The sequence below is a fragment of the Delphinapterus leucas genome, chromosome 19 (genome assembly GCF_059928025.1).
Source record: "Delphinapterus leucas isolate spDelLeu-1000000601 "Yukka" chromosome 19, BTC_Dleu_Yukka2, whole genome shotgun sequence".
Taxonomy (NCBI): domain Eukaryota; kingdom Metazoa; phylum Chordata; class Mammalia; order Artiodactyla; family Monodontidae; genus Delphinapterus; species Delphinapterus leucas.
In genome coordinates this window covers 45275534-45295891 of record NC_143147.1, presented here as the reverse complement: position 1 = coordinate 45295891, position 20358 = coordinate 45275534, and the positions used below count along the sequence as shown (strand labels likewise).

General features: G+C 38.9%; 1 protein-coding gene across 3 annotated transcripts in view; it reads left to right on the top strand.

Moving 5' to 3' along the window:
• The window catches only part of UTP18 (UTP18 small subunit processome component), a 39551-nt gene extending 24566 nt beyond the window's left edge, over positions 1-14985 (top strand). The window contains exons 11-14 of one of the 3 annotated variants that reach the window (XM_022558211.3): positions 7058-7232; positions 12117-12259; positions 13585-13623; positions 14830-14985. In XM_022558211.3, the coding sequence (XP_022413919.1) occupies positions 7058-7232; positions 12117-12259; positions 13585-13609 (343 nt within the window). In that variant the 3' untranslated portion in view covers positions 13610-13623; positions 14830-14985. The remainder of the gene's footprint in view (positions 1-7057; positions 7233-12116; positions 12260-13584; positions 13624-14829) is intronic. The other 2 variants (XM_022558214.3, XM_022558215.3) reach the window with 2 other exon arrangements.
• The last annotated feature ends 5373 nt before the right edge of the window (positions 14986-20358 follow it).

Here is a 20358-nt window from a genome sequence, read left to right as displayed (position 1 = left end):
TGGTTGGCTGGCTGCTCCTTCCCTTCCTCCCACCTCCCTCTCTTACCCCTCTCCATGTACTGGTGTGAAATTTCTCTATCCTGGACTTTGCTGCTGGGAATTAACTCCTCCCTTGATCTCAAAATTTGTCTGATAGTGTCTGTTAACTCTTCTCAGTGTCCTGGCATAAAGTGGATGCTTTTGATTTACAGCTTTGCTCTGATAGGGAAATAGGGAAACTAAGAATGTTGTAAATAGAGAGGTCTGTTAGTTTACAGTATCTTTTTTTTATGGCTTTGGTTAACATTAAGGATTGCTGCATATTTTTAGAAAGTTTTCACATTAATTTGTACATCAGTGTTAGGACATACTTGGGAAATCATTAGGGACTAACCCTTCCTTACAGGTCGGGGCGGGGGGGCGCTGATGCCCTGAAGCGTTCTCTAAGACACAACTGAAATCATTGATAAGGAGGGGTCTTGAAGCCTGCAGTCTTACTTTTCCAGGTGCAGTGCCCTTCTCGCTCTACTGGGTAGAATCTTAGTTAAGTTGTACCTTCTGTATATGCATCTTCTGTATGTGCAGTAGTGTGTTTTGTGACTTCGTATCTAGTCTAGAAGTCAGTCAGTAAAAAAAAAAAAAGAAAAAGAAATATTTGAATGCTGGCTATGTATTACAAAGCACTGTATATTGAAGAATGGGAAGTTGAGACCTGGCATATTCTCTCCTTTGCACGTGACAGCTCTTTGAATACATAGACTTCAGAAGATAGCTCACTAAATTCAGGTGGCCCCATAAGGTGACTTGGAGAAGCCCCTGTATCTTGTTGCTGTTGCTTTATTTTCTCTGCTTTACAGTGAAGCAGTCAGGAGCATGTTGTGCTGCAGTCATGGAACATCGCTGGCTTGGGCGCCTGCCTTGGCTGGGGGTGTGCAACCGAGAAACCACTTTGGGCTCTTTGTATTTTGAGAACTGTTGGTCAAAGCCATAAAAATACCTGTTTTTATATTTTCTCATCAAAGTTCTATCAGGTGGTTAGATACTTGTTGACTTTAGTCTTCATTACCTTCTTAAAAATACACAAATTAAGATTGTCTTTTTACTAGTTTCCATCTAAATAGTCTTAAACTGTGCTCTGAATAATAATTACAATAAAAAGATTTATAATATTAATAGCAAAATTTTTCAGCACTTAGTATCTGCCAAGCACTGTTTTTCATATATAGCTGTATATGTGTATTTTGTGTGTGTGTGTATATATATATAAGCTACGTATGTATGTGTGTATACAAATATATATATAGATATTTTTTCATATATAATCTAACTTAATTCTCATTTCCTGCTCCATGATATTGGTACTATGATCCCTGCTTTACGGGTGGGGAAGCTGAGGCACTGTGAGTTAAGTAACTTGGTTAGGGTCAGACAGTAAGTGGAAGACCCAAGATTACAAATAGTCTGGCTCCAGAGCCGGAGCTTTTAACCTTTAAAATTTTTGTTTGTTTTCTTTTTAAAAATGTTATTGAAGTACAGTTGATCTACAATGGTGTGTTAATTTCTGCTGTACAGTAAAGTGACTCAGTTATACATATATATTCTTTTTCATATTCTTTTCCATTATGGTTTATCCCAGGATATTTACTATAGCTCCCTTTGCTATGCAGTAGGACCTTGTTGTTTATCCATCCTATATCTAATAGTTTGCCTCTGCTAATCCCACACTCCCACCCCTCCCCACCACCCCCAACCACAGGTCTGTTCTCTATGTCTGTGAGTCTGTTTCTGTTTTGTAGATATGTTCATTTGTGTCGTATTTTAGATTCCACGTATATAAGTGATATAATACTGTATTTGTCTTTCTCTTTCTGACTTACTTAATATGATAATCTCTGGGTCCATCCATGTTGCTGCAAATGGCATTATTTTATTCTTTTTTATGGCTGAGTATATTCATTGAATATAAATATATACCGTATCCATTCATCTGTCGACGGACATTTAGGTTGCTTCTGTGTCTTGGTTATTGTACATAGAGCTGCTCATAGCATAGGGGTGCATGTATCTTTTTGAATTATAGTTTTGTCAGGACTGTTTTATTTTATTGAGGTATAGTTGATGTGCAATATTGTGTAAGTTACAAATGTACAGTATAGTGATTCACAGTTTTAAAGTTTATACTCCATTTATAGTTATTAGAATATCGGCTATATTTCCTGTGTTGTACAATATATTCTTGTAGCTTATTTTATACATAATAGTTTGTACCTCTTAGACCCCTACCCCTATATTGCCCCTACTCGCTTCCCTCACCCCACTGGTAACCACTAGTTTGTTCTCTATATCTGTGTCTGTTTCTTTTTTGTTACATTTACGAGTTTGTTATATTTTTTAGATTCCACATATAAGTGTCATACAGTATTTGTCTTTCTCTGACTTATGTCATTTAGCTTAATGTCCTTCAAGTCCATCCATGTTGTTGCAAATGGCAACATTTCATTGTTTTTTATGGTTGAGTTCTACTGCCTTTTTAAAGGTACATCTCTGTGTGTTGATGTGTTTAAATATAAAATGGTACAATCACTAGGAGTTTTGCAAATTAAGGAGTCTTACAAGAAGTAAAGAACATTTAGTCCAGTTTGTCTTTAGAATGAATCCTTTTGTGCCATGTATATAATCCCTTTGGAAAATCAGCTTCAAACATTGTGTGCTTCAGCTTTTATATAGCTTTATCTTTTATCCTTTAAAATGTCTAAATATACCTTAGATTGCTATTTTTCCTACTGAAACCTGTGTTTTAAACCCTTAGCTTAAAACTTTGCTTCAGGATTTTTGTGATTTCAGTAATCTACCTGGATTGGGAGAGTGTGGAAACTAGTCTTTTGTAACTTAAAGCTAACAAAAAGTTTCTCTTTCTAAGATATTTTCAGTATTAGTTTATTCTGATGGTGATTGTCCCTTTTCTGTTATCTTTCCATTTGTTTGTATATCTGTTTTTAATTTCTTGCTGGTGTCTTAGTCTAATTCTGCACGTCCATCACAGTAACTTCTAGCCACATGTGCTATTTAATTTTAAATTAATTAAAATTAAAAAAAATCTAGTTCCTTGACGACACTGGCCACATTTTATGTATTCAGTAGCCACATGTGTCTAGTGGCTATCATGTTGAGCAGCACGGCTGTAGAGTATTTCCATAGTCACAGAAAGGTATACTGAGTAGTGCCCGTCTAATCCAGTCATTTTATTGATAAGGAAACTGAGGTCTATGAGTTAGGTAATTTAAGTGTTGTTACTCATCAGACTAGTTATTGGCAGAGCTGGATCTGGAACTCATGTTGTCTAGTTTCCAGTTCTGTGTTCTTTCCACACTGCCACCCCCAAGTATTTTTGATTTTATTTTAAAAGAATACTGAATAATTCAGGGCTATCGAAAAGTATGAAATTTGTTACGATTTAGGGCCTGGAATTAATAGTTCTTTAATTTTAGGGCTCTCATTGAACATATAAAATGGGTTTCATTTTGCTTCATCTAGAGATTGTTCAGGACATGTATGCTTTATAATGTAAGGAAAACCTGTTTTATTCAGGGATACGTTTTTGCTTCAGTTTCCTCATTGATGAAAACATTTATTGAGCATTGAGCTGGAGATTGTGAGATGGAACTATGCATCACCACCTTCTCATAGTTTTCGATCTTATGTGAGGACATGCATACATGTATCTCTGTTTACAAGGTGAGACGTCTTAAGGGCTGCAGTTGAGATACAGTGTTTTAATTTTAAGAATGTTAGGAATGGTGAAGGCTGTTATTGTTGAATGTCTGGAAAAGGTTTTGGGGGATATTGGCACTTGAGCTGGCCATTTTGAGGGCCAGGTGGGGTTCAGAGAAAGGCATTGCAGGTAGTGGAAAGGATGAGAAAATTCAGGTTTGTGTTCTGAGAGAAGTCTGGATGGGATGACTCTTAAGGGGGGTTAGGCTACAAAGGTAAGCAGTCAGGGGATAACTTGTAGAAAGGTCTTCTATGCTGTGTCGAAGAATATGGACATTAAGTGGAAAGAGAAACCATTAAGAGTTTTTAAGCAGAGGAGAATCATGATGATATTTGAATTTTAGAGTTTGAAGTAGATAATTTGCATGACAGCCTTTAGAAGGGGAATAGAGGTGCAGGTAAATGAGCCTTGAGGTCATTGCAATAATCCAGGCATTAAGTAGTAAAGGTGGGAATGGGAATAGGGAGATAGGTAAACAATGCTTGTAACATATGTCATAACTGCTTAGAAAATTGGGATGGGAGAGAAGCAGTGACATTATCAGGCTCCAGGCCAAGACAGCCAGAAGAGTGGAGTTGTCCATAGAATGAGGGTGGAGGAGGGAGGCGTGCCAGAGATAGGCGTGTCACGGGGCTGTTCCACAAGCAGTTAGAAGTGAGTGGAATTAAAGACACTGATGGTCCATGGGGGTAAATGAGATGAGAGAGACACTAGAGGTAGGTTGATGTGGTTAATTGTCATCATTCCTGTTGGGGAAGATTTTTGTGTACCAGGGTACGTCGTGGTTGCTGATCTGCTAATGGATTGGCTTCTTGATTCAAGAACCTGCTTCTAGTCCAATCAGCTGTGGTTGAGGGTGGAAAGATAACAGTCATGTCTGTTTCTTTAGTTTGGATTTCAGGGATGAGCTCCTTTCTCCCTTTGGTCCTGTTCTTCCACTTACGATACCTGGTTTTAGTTGTTGTTGTTCTTTGTTTGTTTTTTTAACCTAATATTTCCCTTCTCCATCTCACGTCTTACCTACCTCTTCCACAGAGCTTCACTGGAGCAACTTCACCTCATATTGATTTTTCCCTTCTTTGAGGTTCTAGATCACGTAAAGAGCTTAGCTTATGTTCTCCTGTATTTCTGGGTATTTCTTGCAGGTGTATTTTTTCTGGGGTTAAATTCCTTCTGATATTCTGTGTTCCTGTGACACTTTGCATATTGCTGGTTATATAGATATCATTCAATAAATAACCACTCTCAGTAGCATATTAGAATCAGTTATCAATATATTTTAGCACAAATACCACTATAAGTTTCCATATATCAAAATGATTAACTTGTACCATTTTTGTTCCACACATCTAAGCAACATAGGCTATATTTAAGGGTACTCTGATGTTCACGAGGATAAGATTTGATCTAAAATTGATATTTAGAAGAGAGTATATGGATTATAACTTTTCATCTTTAATTAAGATGGATTTAGGCATAAATTAGTTTTCAGCAAGAAAAGAGATTTAGTATAAAATAAGTACAGTGAATAGATATTTTGATCCAAGTCAAATATATAAATAAGGAAAATATAAATTTTGTCTCAGGTTGTTGTAACAAAGTACCATAGACTGGTAGCTTATAATCAACAGAAGCTTATTTCTCACATTTCTGGAGACTGGAAGTCTGAAATCAGGTTGCCAGCATGCTTGGGTCCTTGGTGAGGGCCTTCTTCCCAGGTTGCAATAGGCTGGCTTCTTGCTGTGACCCCACAGGGTGAAAAGAGAGTGAGAGAGCCTCTGGGGTCACTTTTATAAAGTCCCTGGGCTTCCCTGGTGGCGCAGTGGTTGAGAGTCCGCCTGCCGATGCAGGGGACACGGGTTCGTGCCCTGGTACGGGAAGATCCCACATGCCGCGGAGCGGCTGGGCCCATGAGCCATGGCCGCTGAGCCTGCGCGCCTGGAGCCTGTGCTCCGCAATGGCAGAGGCCACAACAGTGAGAGGCCTGCGTACCGAAAAAAAAAAAAAAGATCGTATAAAGTCCCTAATCCCATTCATGACCTAATTACCGCCCAAAGGCTCACCTCCTAATACCATTACGTTTCGGATTAAGATTTCGACATCAGAATTTTAGTGGGACACAGACGTTCAGTCCATAACAAAATTATATAAACCCAGGATATATATTGTTTCTCCTGAGTGGTTAATATGGACTATATAGTTAGCTGTCCTTAAATTAAGGCGTTCTTAATGTATATGAAATATATATCAGAAACTGTATATGTAAGCAGTTTGAAGACTTTAAAGCACTAAATCTAACATACTGTTTGTGTGTTGGCTATAATTTCAAGCTATGGAATCTTGTATGTGAACTGAATTTGTCTTGTGTATGCACTGTGCCTGGTTCACTGTAGGCCGCAAGTTTAAGTGAGAATGAGTATAGGAATGAGGGAACACTTAGTGGAACACATGTGTGTCGCCCTTGTTAGTTTGAGGCTTAATTTCTTGCATCTTTCAGGTTGATGTTGCATTTGCTAATTAAGTTTGCATTAAGTATCTATGAATTACAAGTACCTTATTCTTATTCCTTATAAATGATGCCCATAACATTAGGTTGTCTGAACGCTGAGGGCAAAAAAGTTTACTGAAAGTTCTTGTCTGTGGATGATTCTGTTAAAGCCATTAAGATCTACTTTTTATGAATATTGGGTATAATTCATTGCTGGTAAATGTTTCAGTTAACTTGGAGTGGATGATCATTTCCATAACTCTTGACTGTAGATATTCCTGGTAGAGCAAAAAATTAATATGCTTGCTGTTACAGCTGTTGTTCAGCACTGTTTTGGAAGTTCTCATAAATAGAATAGAATAAAAAAGGAAAGGAGGAGACCCATTTAGATAGGGGAAGGACGGCTCTCATTCGCATATTAGGATGTTAGGTTGGCCATAAATACCATGAGAGTGGCAGTCTTACTCTCTTTTGTTCACCTTTGCATCCGAGGCGATTAAATAGTGCCTGGCATAGAGTTGAAATTCAGTAAATATTTATTGAAGGAATGAATAATGAAGATTTTACGCTTTGTAGGATTTTCTAGCTAGGCTCGTAACTAAAAAGCTGCCAGAGTTAACGAGTTCAGTAAGACTACAGTAGAACTGACAGACTGTGTCTAGCTTTTGCCTTGGGATGAACTCTCCAGCCCATGGTCCCTGTGTAACACAATACGATTCCTGTAAATATCAGTTTGGGGGGTTAAATCTTTATTCACTTAGGTTGTGAAAACTCTTTTGCTTGTTTTTAATCTGTTGTATTCCTTTTTCTCTTTGCAGTTCTAATTGTGGAGTGGTAAACATATACAATCAAGATTCTTGTCTCCAAGAAGCAAACCCAAAGCCAATAAAAGCTATAATGAACTTGGTTACAGGTGTTACTTCTCTGACCTTCAATCCTACTACAGAGATCTTGGCAATTGCTTCAGAAAAAATGAAAGAAGCAGTCAGATTGGTAATATTTCTTTACCCTTTCCTTTTAGCATTGATAATTTTAAAATTTAAAGTTGAAAACATGGAAAAATAATAGGAAAGTGTTGGATTATTTTAAAAAGAGTAGCCTCTTTTGATGTAGAAATTCCTTATATTGTAGCTTTTGGGTGTTATTATAGAAATGACTAACAGTAGCCACCAAATTTGCATTATGTCAGTTCTTTTGGGAAAGCCGTGCTGTCCATTCCTAGCGTTTCTTAAGTGGTAGCCTTCATTTTCAGAGGTTTCTTTCGGCATATACATGAAGGAATATGTTTAAAGCAAACACTTCATTCCTCTATAGTTTTTTTTTTTAATTAATTAATTCATTCATTTATTTTTGGCTGCATTGGGTCTTCGTTGCTGTGCACGGTCTTTCTCTAGTTGTGGTGCGCAGGCTTCTCATTGAGGTGGCGTCTCGTTGTGGAGCACGGACTCTAGGTGCGTGGGCTTCAGTAGTTATGGTACACAGGCTCAGTAGTTGGGGCTCGTGAGCTCTAGAGCTCAGCCTCAGACGTTGTGGCGCACGGGCTTAATTGCCCCACGGCATGTGGGACCTTCCTGGGCCAGGGATCGAACCTGTGTCCCCTGCATTGGCAGGCGGATTCTTAACCACTGTGCCACCGGGGAAATCCCTAGTTTTCTTTCTTCATCTACTTTTTTAAGGCCTGGTGTCATAATGGAGTAGAGGCAATTCTTAATTTTTGAAAGTAAATTGAGCTTGAAATTAAATTGTATACAAAGATTGCAATTTAAATAGCTGGATAGTTACTTGTGAAGATAGCTCTGTGCCAGGGATCCCCAGGACTTCCCCCAGGTTTGGTGAATAGAATAGTAAATAAAAGGACTCACAGGACTCAGAATATGGTCAAACTCATGGCTAAGAATAATTACGGGGAAAGGATACAAAGCAAAATCAGCAAAAGGAAAAGGTGCATGGGGTGAAGCCTGGAAGAAACAGGCACAGGCTTCCAAGAGTCCTCTCCTAGTGCAAGTCACATAGGACACGTTTAATACAAGTCCTCTCCCAGTGCAAGACACATGGGACGCATTTAATACAAGTCCTCTCCCAGTGCAGGTCACATGGGACACGTTTAATACAAGTCCTCTCCCAGTGCAAGTCACATAGGACGCATTTAATACAAGTCCTCTCCCAGTGCAAGTCACATGGGACACATTTAATTCCTCCAACAGCAAGTTGTGACAACATGTGTTAAGTGTTTTCTGCCAGAGAAGCTCATTAGAGACTCAGTGCCCAAGGTTTTTATTGGGGGTTGATCATGTAGGTACCCTCTGCCTAGGAGGTACCCAAAGTAAAGGCTCCCAGAAGTAAAGGCAAGTGTTCAGCATAAACCACATGAGACAAATCATTTAGGCATAGTGAGCTGTCCTTATCATTTAGGGAAAGTTTCCCATGTGTGTAGGGACCTGTATGCCAGTCAAGTGCCCAGACGCCATCTAGGAGCCACTTGCAAGCGGGCCTTTCTAAGGATAGCAGCCTCAGGCCAGTGTTGACTCTTCTCTGCCCAACCTCAGAGTTCAGCTTAAATGTCACTGCATCTGTGTGAAGTTTCCTACCCTTCAGGCAGAACCAATTTCTTCATTCATTCAACAGTTACTTGCTGTGGGCCAGGTATACAGATGGCATAGAACTTTGAATGGCAGCATTACACTGTGCTGTTGTTATGTGTATACCATAAGCGCTTCACAGAGATTCTTATTTTTATCTTGCTTACTCAGCAAATAAACCGTACACACTTCATCAGCTTTGTTTAATAGTGTATAGTTTACAAAGATTTATAAAGAATTGTACAGAAATATTTTGAGCCAAATAACAGTCCTCAGAGGATTGGCTCACCCCAAGTCAACAGCTAGTAAAGGGCAGTGAACTGTGATGCTAGATTCCATATTCTTTCTAACATTTTAATGGTTTTCTGACCAAACTCCTCAGAACCCTAGAATGTGTATAGGACTTCAGATGGTAAGTAGGGCAAGTAGGAGGGTAAGCTCCTCCCTGTATTATATAGAGCAGCTTCAGTATTACTTGTGGTATGTATTGGCATTCTGCATAAGATTTTCTTTGAGGGAAGAAAGAGTTCTGCTGGAAAAAGTGTTTGGAAAATATAGCATTGTGTTTTATTGCCTCTTGAATGAATCATTTGATAAATGAGAGGATCCTAATTCAAGTCAGCTTTAAAATCTCCGCTCCTGTAATGGTAGTGGTGGACTAGTACATATTAACCTTTTATCATTTTAATGGTAGTAAGTTGTTTTAGAAAACCATGGGATCCATCTCTGTTGACATAATGTATTCTGCAAGATACCTAGTAGTTAGTTCTGCCTAGTTTGCTTCAGTGATCACGGCAGCATTTGTGGTTTTTTTATTGTGGCAAAATCACACAAGGAATTCATTAGTAACAGCCAACTCCCATTTTTTAAATGGTAGTCAACCGTAATACCTCATGGAAAGAAGCCAGGCATAGCTTTAGAATGCCTCCGTGAAACATTGGTAGTGTCATTAAATGCAGTCTCTTATAATGATCCAAAGAGTTCTGTTACTCCAGCACAAAGCAGTGAGTATAAATCTAAGCCATTGCACCAGTCAGAGACTCAGAAGTTAAATCGTTATTACATCTACAATCTTGGATGTTGTAGAAGTTGTGGAACTCCTTATCCATTAAATTAAGGATGAGAGACCTTTTATTTGTTGAATTTTGGTATCTGGACCGTTAAATGTAATACAGAAATTACGTTGGAGATAAAGGGAACTTTCTGAATTAAAGAAGTTGGGTTGTTTTTTTTTTTTTTTTTTTGGTGGTACGCGTGCCTCTCACTGTTGTGGCTCTCCTGTTGCGGAGCACAGGCTCCGGATGCGCAGGCTCACGGGCCCAGCCGCCCCGCGGGATGTGGGATCTTCCCGGACCGGGGCACGAACCCGTGTCCCTCGCATCGGCAGGCGGACTCTCAACCACTGCGCCACCAGGGAAGCCCAGCAGTTGGGTTTTTATGGGACTTTTTCTTATTAGTTCAATTACAACTTTTAATACGGGGGTCATAAAGAGAGGTTAGAGCACAGCTGAGTTCTAACCAGGTGGGGGTCATTGGTCTGAGGGAAGATGTACTAAAAACACTGGGGAATAGTTACAGTTGAGTCTTTTAGGAGGGCATAAACATGTTTTTTGCCCCTGATATCCAAGTCAGTAGGGGAGATAAAATTTAAAATTAAATTGTCCAGGGCTTCCCTGGTGGCGCCGTGGCTGAGAGTCCGCCTGCCGATGCAGGGGACGCAGGTTCGTGCCCCGGTCCGGGAAGATCCCACATGCCGCGGGGCGGCTGGACCCGTCAGCCATAGCCGCTGAGCCTGCGCGTCCGGAGCCTGTGCTCCGCAACGGGAGAGGCCACACAACAGTGAGAGGCCCGCGTACTGCAAAAAAAAAAAAAAAATTAAATTGCCCGTAAGTTGGTATTTATCCTCCATCAGGAAGAACACATCAGCTTGTCGTGTGAAACCATGGCCGCTGTGTACGGTTGTGTAGGTTATTTGTTGCACAAGGCACCACATCTAAAGAGACTCCATTTACATCATAAACTTTGTGTTTGTATTTACTGTAGTATTTCTGATCATTTTGGTAACAGAATTGTTCTGTTTATTTAGCTAGAAAATTACACAGCTACCTTCTGGTAAAAATGAACTTTAAAAAATTGCTTTGTGTCTTGTGCCCCAACTTTTGTGAACTTCTTAGCTTTAATGGGTCAAGACCACTTCTAGTGCCTTTGCATGATGCCAGGCTGTGCAGGCAGAGCCTGCTTCCCAGAGAAGTTGAAAATAATTGAAAATGGCTTGGAGATTCACTGTAAACTTTACTTTCTTGACAAAAAATGGTCAATAGGCATTTATTGGGGGAGTAGGGCCTAGTGACTGACTGAAACCAGTGTAATAGACAGGTGTATCTAACAGTGGGTTTTACCTGGTACTTGTCTATGAAAATCACCTTGATTGGGTGGTTTAAAGTCTCATCTAAAAGTGAAGGATGATAGACTACCATGATTAATAACTGAATGATAATTCTGTATGTGAGTATTAAGGTGCTGTATTTCTTGGAAGAGCTAGAGAATGTGTGAAAATGAGAGTTTGTTAAAATCCTAGTCTGCTTAAGGTAACGGCTTCCGTGCTTGGGTTTTATTTATCCACAAATTGGACGAGGACTTGTCTTGCCTAGCTTGGATTTGGGCCTGTTTTCCCCCAAGTAGACTTTCCTGGAGAAAGAGACCTGGCCTTGGGGTGAGCTTTTGGCTCTTTCTCAATCAGAACACAGTTTCACTTGGTGAACTAGGTTTTCATGGTTTAGCCCTCCTCAAGGAGAGATTGCAAAAGGCAAAGAATATACCACAAAATTGAGAAATAAAAGTGAAAAAAGGGGAAGTTAGATGATATTGGAAGATATGATATGACTTTGTCTTGGATTCAAACTCTTCATAATGTTTGAAGTATCTGTTCCTTGTGATTAAATTTTAGTATCATTTACTGTGGTTATTAAGTTAGAGCATTAATGGGCTCTACTATTGACTTTTCACTTTATTCATTCACTTTCGTTTGACCCTCCCAGGCACCATGCTAGATGCTGCATTTTAATGCAGCATCAAGAAAGCACTTTCTTCTCTTCCTTCCCTTCCTTCTTAGTTAATAGCACATTGAGAATCAAATTTTAATTTTGGAACACTTTGCCTTATTAAGAGAACTGTACTTGATGTGTGCTACAATCAAAATGAACTTTTTGTTCTAGCAAAATGACAGAATGAAGACTAAAATTTAAGAAAGATGAGCTCCCAGTTGTTGTAGTTTAAAGCTTTTTATTATTTCCTGCAGGTCCACCTTCCTTCCTGTACAGTATTTTCAAACTTCCCAGTTGTTAAAAAGAAGAATATTTCTCTTGTTTATACTATGGATTTTTCTCCCAGAAGTGGTTATTTTGCTTTGGGGAATGAAAAGGGCAAGGCCCTGATGTATAGGTAGGTATTATTTATGTTTAGAAGTCAGAAAGAAGTCTCAGCTTCTTTTGAAAATGTGAAGATAAAGTTGTTACATTCTCAAGTCTATAATTATATATAATTTATTAGATCTGTAGTTTATTAATTATAATTAAGAATTATTAACTGATAAATTATAGAGTGTTTATAGTCGACTCCCATCGTCATATCTAAAAAAAATGTGCATTTTTCTACCATAAGATTTTTCTAGCAGAAAATTTACTTGAGGAATTTTTGGAGGAGAGGGGGAAGCTATATTTTGAAAATGTCAAACTGAGGAAAAGTTGCCACTTTAATAATACTGCCACTTTCTTGGTGCCTTATGTTTAGATTAGCCATTGTTGACTTGAATGCTCTATTTACTCCACTAGATGTAAGTGATTTTTTTAAAGAGGTATTTCTTTTCCTGCAGTAAGCTGTAAATAAGGATGTTAACTACAAAGATACCAAAAGTTTGTGCTCTGTCCAGGTTCTTTTCTGTGCTCAACCTACTTGGCTATAAAGCAAGAACAAATAAAATCTAATTACATTGTTGCTGGAAGATACAGGTGACAAGGTAGCTCTGGGGGAGAACCTGTGACTTAAAAATAATAGCCACCTTTCCTTGCTCCCATGTGTTGGCAGTGAATGTTGCATAGAACCCTGCGTTTATGTTTGTATGCTTCAGGGAAGGCCTGCTTTCAAAGAAACTGAAATCTGGGGTGAAGAAGAGGAGGAATACAAATTGGTTTTGAAAAGAGAACATAGCAAACAATAATATGGCTTACAGTTTTGCTTACTTTGAAAGGAAAATGGTTGGGTGGTACCGGGAAAATTGATAATTCCGTCATTCTCATTTCACTTCATTTTTGGAGTGGTTCTTTCAGTTTGGATTTTATAAAAGGATGCAGATTCTTACTGAACTTAGGAATTCTCTTCCAAAGCTTTGGTTTATTATGACTGATTTGTTTCTTTTCTTAAGCCCCAAAGCTCATTAGAGTTTTCACCGGAGCATTGGTCTCTAGTGAGACTGTTTCTAGCATGTGGGTTGGACTGACAGCATTTCTGTTGGATGTGGCTGATCAGGTATTTCATAGACCGTGATGTAATGCTTTGGAGCAAGCTGATGGCTTTTATCTAAAATCTGAGGTATTAGCATTAGGATACTTCAGAACGGCGGCTTGAGGAGTAGCCTAGCTGCCCAGTGAGAGTGATTGTGATTACATTTCCGCACCTGAAGTCTTCCTAAGTGTCATTCTGTGATCTGATTGACAGTATGCTGGGTAATCACAAAATTGTTTTGATGATTTTGTCTTTTACTTTTTCAGGTTGCATCATTACTCAGACTTTTAAAGAGATTATTTGAAGTAAGAAAATCTTTCACTTTTTTTTCATCCTACAAAGTTTTAAAGTTACACCCATTGCTGTCAATTGGCAGAGGGACCGTATTAACTGATTTTTGTTTCTTTGCCTCTGGGTTGCTCTGTCTTCAGTTAAGGGAGTGGGATGGATATAGATCAGGAAGAGCCTAGTTGGACTTGAATCTTCCTTGGGAATTTTTTATCCCAAATCACAACAGTCTGGCTCTGTTCTTCTGAGGGCAGATCTTTAATATTGTGTCCATAATGGTCATCAAAATTATAATTACTGAATATTTAATCCACAAAGGAGAAGAGACTTAACTGAGAGAGATAAGTATCTCCAGATATAATTACAGCTTCCGTAAGCTCAAACCCTTTTATTTTGTATGTTTCTTGAGAGATTATAAGTGGCTTGCCTTGTAGCTAGTTAATGGTTGGTCATTAGTTTTGCTGCCATGTATAGTAGATATATTTGGCATATGCATATATGTACACAGTTACGCCATATATGTATTTCTTTTTCTTCCAGTTTCATTGAGATATAATTGGCATACAGCACTGTATAAGTTTCAGGTGTACAGCATAATGATTTGACTCACATACGTCATGAAATGATTACCGCAATAAGTTTAGTGAACATCCGTCATCTCGTATAGATAAAAATTAAAGAAATAGAGAAAAACTTTTTTCTGTGTGGTGAGAAGTCCTAGGGTTTACTCTCTTAACCACTTTCCTGTATAACACACTGCAGTGTTCGTTATATTTATCATGTCGTACATCCCATCCTTAGTACTTACTTATCTTATAACTGGACGTTTGTACCTTTTGACTTCCAGGTACAAGATTTGTGCCTTCCTCCAATTGCTGCTTGGTATTTAAAACAGTAGGACATGCTTCTCTTCCTATGGCTTGATTTTTCACCTGAGATATGGTGGTGGTTCTGAGGTGGAGCTGCGACCAGCTGTTCGTCACAGTTGACTAATTTGGTCTTCTCTGAGATTCATAAATGTTGAGGAGAGACTCTGAGAGTGCATGTAGACTTAATTAGGGGAAAGAATTTTTGAAGGTGGTGGAATTTTGAGCAAAACATTAGCCAGGAGGGGAGAGCAGTCCAGCTGCCTTGCCTCCCAAAACAGCACTGCCAGTGCATGTTGTTTGTTGGTGACCAGTGACTGTAAATCAAGTATATAATTTCTTCTGTTCTTTCCTCAGATCCAGTTGAGCCACAAGAGAAACCCATCCTGATAAATCTTCTCAGAAACTTTCCAGAATGAGTGATAATATAAGGATAATGATATATTGAGCCAGCTGTGCTTATTTAAGTTACCAGAAATGTTTTAATAAACCCATAGTAACTTTTGTTTGAAACTAAGTGTATGTGGTTCTTCCCTCTCCACCTACACACACGCTAATTTGGGTGCATTTCTTTTAAGACCCAACATGAGAGATTGGAAACACCTGTCTGTAGCCAAAAATAGTACAGGTAGTTAGTCTCCTGTTTCACAGTTAACCCTGATTAGTATTTCCCCCTTTCCCAGCATAGATCTCTCTGTGTTTCTGGGTATCAGCTAACAGAGGTTCTGATGAGCTGGAGGTCAGTCCACATTTATGAGAGCCATGGGATCTAATGGTATAAATTTTGAACCTTCAGGTTTTCCTAGAAAGGTAGTTGTGGAAGCGAAAAGACTTTTCTGGGCTTAGTACTTCAAATGATTGTCTCTGTTACTTTGTGGGGAAGGGGGCATATGAAAACCTGGTATGCTTGTCCTACTAATTACTAGCCACTCCCCTTCCTGGAAACGTACATGACGCCAACTTAAAAGTTTAGTTGAGGTTCCAAGTTTGTCAGTTGATTGCGTAATTCTTTAATCATAATATAACCTTGCTTAAGTCCCTATGTTTCTTAGGAAAAACTGACATTATATTATGTATTTCACCCCACCTCCTTTCTAAAATGTGGAAAAGAAATGGCAGGTTAGAAAAGGAAGTTACTCCAATGACAAAAAATGGTTCTGGCTCTGCCCAGAGAAGTAATAGATCCCACTTAACTGTACAAACAAACAGGCCAGTGCTGGGTATCTTCAGTGTCTTCAGGGTCCTTCCAGGTCTACGGGTGATGACCTCGAGCAGCCCACTGGATTGTGTTAACGTATCCCAGCATCTTTCTAAAAGAACATTTTCTATTAAGATGAGTTATTGCTGTACAATTGTGGAGACCCTTCCTATGTGGCCTCTTTTTTCAGCATCTTCTGTCGTAAATAATACTAAGGCTAAAAATTTCAGAGTCCTAGATCCAGTAGGCTTATTAATATTTCTCTTTTGAGTTGCTAGAGGGCAGCAATAGATTATGTGAGTAATTGAAGCTTTTGTAGCTTTTTGTCATCACCTTATCTTAAGCTTCAGCTCAATCATTGTTTCAGAAATGGACGCTAAGCGTTATATGTGCTTATTTTGCATGTGGTTTTCAGAGTGAAAGACTTATAGGAATTTATCGTTCTAGAAAATAATGGAAGCAGAGTTTAAATTTATTTTATTTATATTTGGCTGCATTGGGTCTTCGTTGCTGTGCGCAGGCTTTCTCTAATTGTGGCAAGTGGGGGCTACTCTTCCTTGCGGTGGCTTGTCTTGTTGTGGAGCACGGGCTTCAGTAGCTGTGGCATGTGGGCTCAGTAGTTGTGGTTTGCGGGCTCTAGAGCGCAGACTCAGTAGTTGTGGCGCACAGGCTTAGTTGCCCCGCAGCATGTGGGATCTTCCCGGACCAGGGCTTGAACCCGTGTCTCCTGCTTTGGCAGGCGGATTCTCAACCACTGCGTCACCAGGGAAGCCCCCAGAGTTTAAATTTTAATTCTACTTTGTTAACATCTCTAGGTCATATTTATACTCTACTAGGGGCAGAATAAAGAATTCCCAGTTCTAATTTTTTTTACTCCCTTGATGGGGATTAGAGGATTTGAGTCAAGCTCAAATCCTTCTTCTTGTAACCAGTGCCAGGCGAACTCTTCAAGGAGATAAGAGCCACAGTCATGAACTTATTTACCCACTTCTCTATTGGCGGTTGCTAAGGTAGCATGAATGTGGCTTATATGTGTTTTAGGGGGGACTGTCAAGCTGTGAGGTGATATTTTGTCATCTAGAGCCACATGGGGTTTATTTGGAGTAATGAATTGACCTTTAGTGTATTCAACTCATCTCTCACCCAATCCCTGCTAATATTCAATGAACTCAAGAATTATTAGCCTCTTGAAAAATTTCTTCATTTGTGAGAAGTCTCTTGCTGTACTAGCTGTTAAGTGTGGTGTGTTCCTGGTGAGGGTATGTAACCCTTTCTAAGCCTGTGCAGAATGAAGTGACCAGCTGCAGGGCTTGTGACCAGCATTTTTGCACTTCACCTTGGGGATGGGATGTAAGCAAGCAAATGCCTATGAAATGAAGTGCTTGCTCACACCTGTAATCAGCTCTCAAGCCACTCGGGAGTCCACTTAAATGCATCTCCAGATTCCTCACACAAGAAGCAAAAAGCATTGGCTATTCTGTTATTCTAATCTGGAGGAAATGGAGACTGGGTGAAGAGGTGTGGGGAGAAGGAAGAATGGAGCATAAACAGCATTTTGCAGCCCCTGGCACCATGCTTGTGCTCACATCAGCATATATGTATATCTCATGACATTTTCATTGTTCCTCTAAGGAAAGTAGTATTTTCTGTAAACATGGAAGTAAATTGAGGTTCAGAGAGGTTGAACATTCCAGTCCTAAAACCATCACCCTTACGGAGATCAGTGGTCCTCAAAGGGTAGTGTGTCCATACTCTTAATAGTATGAAATACAGCCCATTAGGTTGTGGGTAGGAAATGCTAGAACTTCTATGCCATGCAAAAAGTTATCTTTGTTACATAACATATTACTATAGATCATTTAGGTAATTTGTAAACAAATAGGTTTGATTGAATTGAAGGTATATACTCAAGGGTTTTCTATGAAAGGGCCACTGATTTAGATGCCCCACACACTGCCATACCAAACTTGACATATCCAAAACTGAACACACTTCCACACCCTTCGTTTCACTGTTTCCCAGACCTGTTTTTGTATTCCCTATAATGTTAACAGCTGCTGCATTAAGTGCGTCACTTAAGCTAGGTACCTAAGACTGACTTTAAACCTGAGGTTTTTCCGCTACTCCATCCCCCACCACAAAGACTAGTTTCTCTCAAAATGTCTTATTTTTTTTATCCTACTGCCACTTCACCGACTCTCATCAGCTCTCACCTGTTAATACCCTAACTTCACACTTTCAGTTGGATCTCCATATTGCAGCCAGAGATTTTTAAAAAACGTTTGTTATGGAAAACTTCAAATGTATACAAAAGAAGAGAGATTAGTATAATACACCCTCTTCTATGCATCACCCAGCTTCAACAATGATCAGCTCCTGGGAATTTTTATCTATATCCCCACCCACAAACTGGTTATTTTGAAGCAAAGCCAAGATGTATCATTTCATCTCTAAATACTTAAGTATGTATAGAGATGTGTTTTAAAAATATAAATCTCAACATGCTACTCTTGCTTAAAATCCTTCAACAGCTCATCTCTCCCAAACTGTTTAGTTTCCCTATCTATGGAAAGGGCATAAAAGTTGACTTGCTTTGTAGGACTAGTTATTAGATTCAGAACAGCACCTGGTCCAGAACATGTTCTCAGTGAATGTTAGCTGCCATCATTAGAATCATCATGACCACAGTCAGGTTCAAGCTGACATTCAAGCTCCTATGCTCGTAGAAGGACCCTTTATTTCAGCCTCTTTCCATCTCTCTAGCTCTCACCACTCCAGAAATCTTGAGCTACTTGAGATTTCCCTGAATAAACTTAGCTGTTTTTCTCCCACATGCCTTTGTTCTTGCTGATGCTTCCTCCTTGCCTTTACTTTTTCTGCCTTTCAAACTCTGCACATCTAACAAGACTGAGATGGACTTCTATTATAGTACCTATACCCTTTGTTGCATTTTTTTTTTTTTTTAATACAGTCTTTCAACAGAAGATTGGAAGTGGCCTTCCAAAACACACAGTAAAGAGGGAAAATAGAAGTGAATCAGAGCCTGGGAAAGTGAATAAGACAAGGGGAACTAGAAGCCAAATATGTAGGCCATGTGTGGTTACTAAAGTTGAACTGTATTTTTTGTTTTCAATTTTTGACCTAAGCAATACTCATATATTTTTTGAGTATTGAGTATTTCTTGAAAAATATATTTCAAGAAAAAGTGCAAGTCCTCTTTCCCTTCCTATCCAACGGAACCTCTATTAACAGTTTGATGTATATTTTGCTAGTAGTTTTTTTTGGGGGGGGTATTGAGTCAATTATATGTTCAGATGCAAGAAAACCTGACCAATAGTGGCTTAAATCATAAGGACATTTAATGTTGATGAAGTCTAGAGGTGGCAGGCTGGCTTCAGAATCCATTCGGTGGCTCAGCAATGCCCTATCTTTGGTCAGTGTGTCTGGGGTTCTCTTTGCCTGTTTGTCATGGCTGCAAAATGGCTGCTGTACCTGAAGTGTCACATCCTCACACAACCCGAGAGCATTCCAAGCTGGAAGGAAGGGAACAGGGAGAAAATAGTCTCTTCCCTGGCAGGGCTTTTCTTTTTCTTTTTTCCGGTTTTATTGAGAAGTAATTGACATACGTCACTCTATATGTTTAAAGCATACAGCCGTGATGGTTTAACTTACATATATTGTGAAATGATCACCACGGTAGGTTCAGCTAACATTCATCTCATGTAGTACAATAAAAAGAAAAGAAAGAAGAAAAGAATAAAGGAAAAAAAATTTTGTGATGAGAACTCTTGGGATTTACTCTTTTTTATAAAACACAACATGATTATATTTTAATATGCAACCAAAATACAAATCACCATAGTAAGTTGATGGCAATAAAGTATGGTATTTCATTTGCATTGCATGACAAATGGTTACCATCCTCAGTCATAAACGAGTTCTTAGAAACCAGTAACAAAGACATTGAGGTACCAAGGGAAATGAAAAAACAAAAAACAAAATGAAAAAACACAAGTGACTAGTAAGGATTAAGCATATATGAAGATGACTGAGCTGAACAATAAGAAGAAAAGCAATTTCTTTGTAATATATTACCAAAGATTAAAAATCTAACATTTGTACAGCCTTAGGAAACAGACCCACATAAACACGGGACAAGATTGATGAGGTCCCATCTATATATAGTAGGGGGGAATCTAGTTTGGACTCAAACTATAAATTTTGGATATCCTTAGTCCTAGCAGTTCCAATTCATTGGAATTATTTCAACAGATTAGTTGGATAGATTTACAATTTATATAAAAACCATGTTTGCTGCATAGAAAATTTGTAGCTAGTATATAGATCCCCCCAAATGACTTGCATATTAATTTGTTTATCAATACACCCAAAGGGATTTGCACAAAATTCCATTAACAGTAGATAAGATAGATGGAGGTGGCAGTGGGATTTACTCTCAACATCTTTCCTATATGCCACACACAGCAGTGTTCGCTATAGTCATCATGTTGTACATTATGGACAGTACACCCTAGTACTTAGGTATCTTACAACTGGAAGTTTGTATCTTTTGCCCACCTTCCTCCAATTCCCTCTCTCCCTCCACCCCCACTTCTGGTAACCACAGTCTGATCTCTTTTACTGTGAGTTTGGTTATTATTATTTTTAGATTCCCTATATAAGTGAGA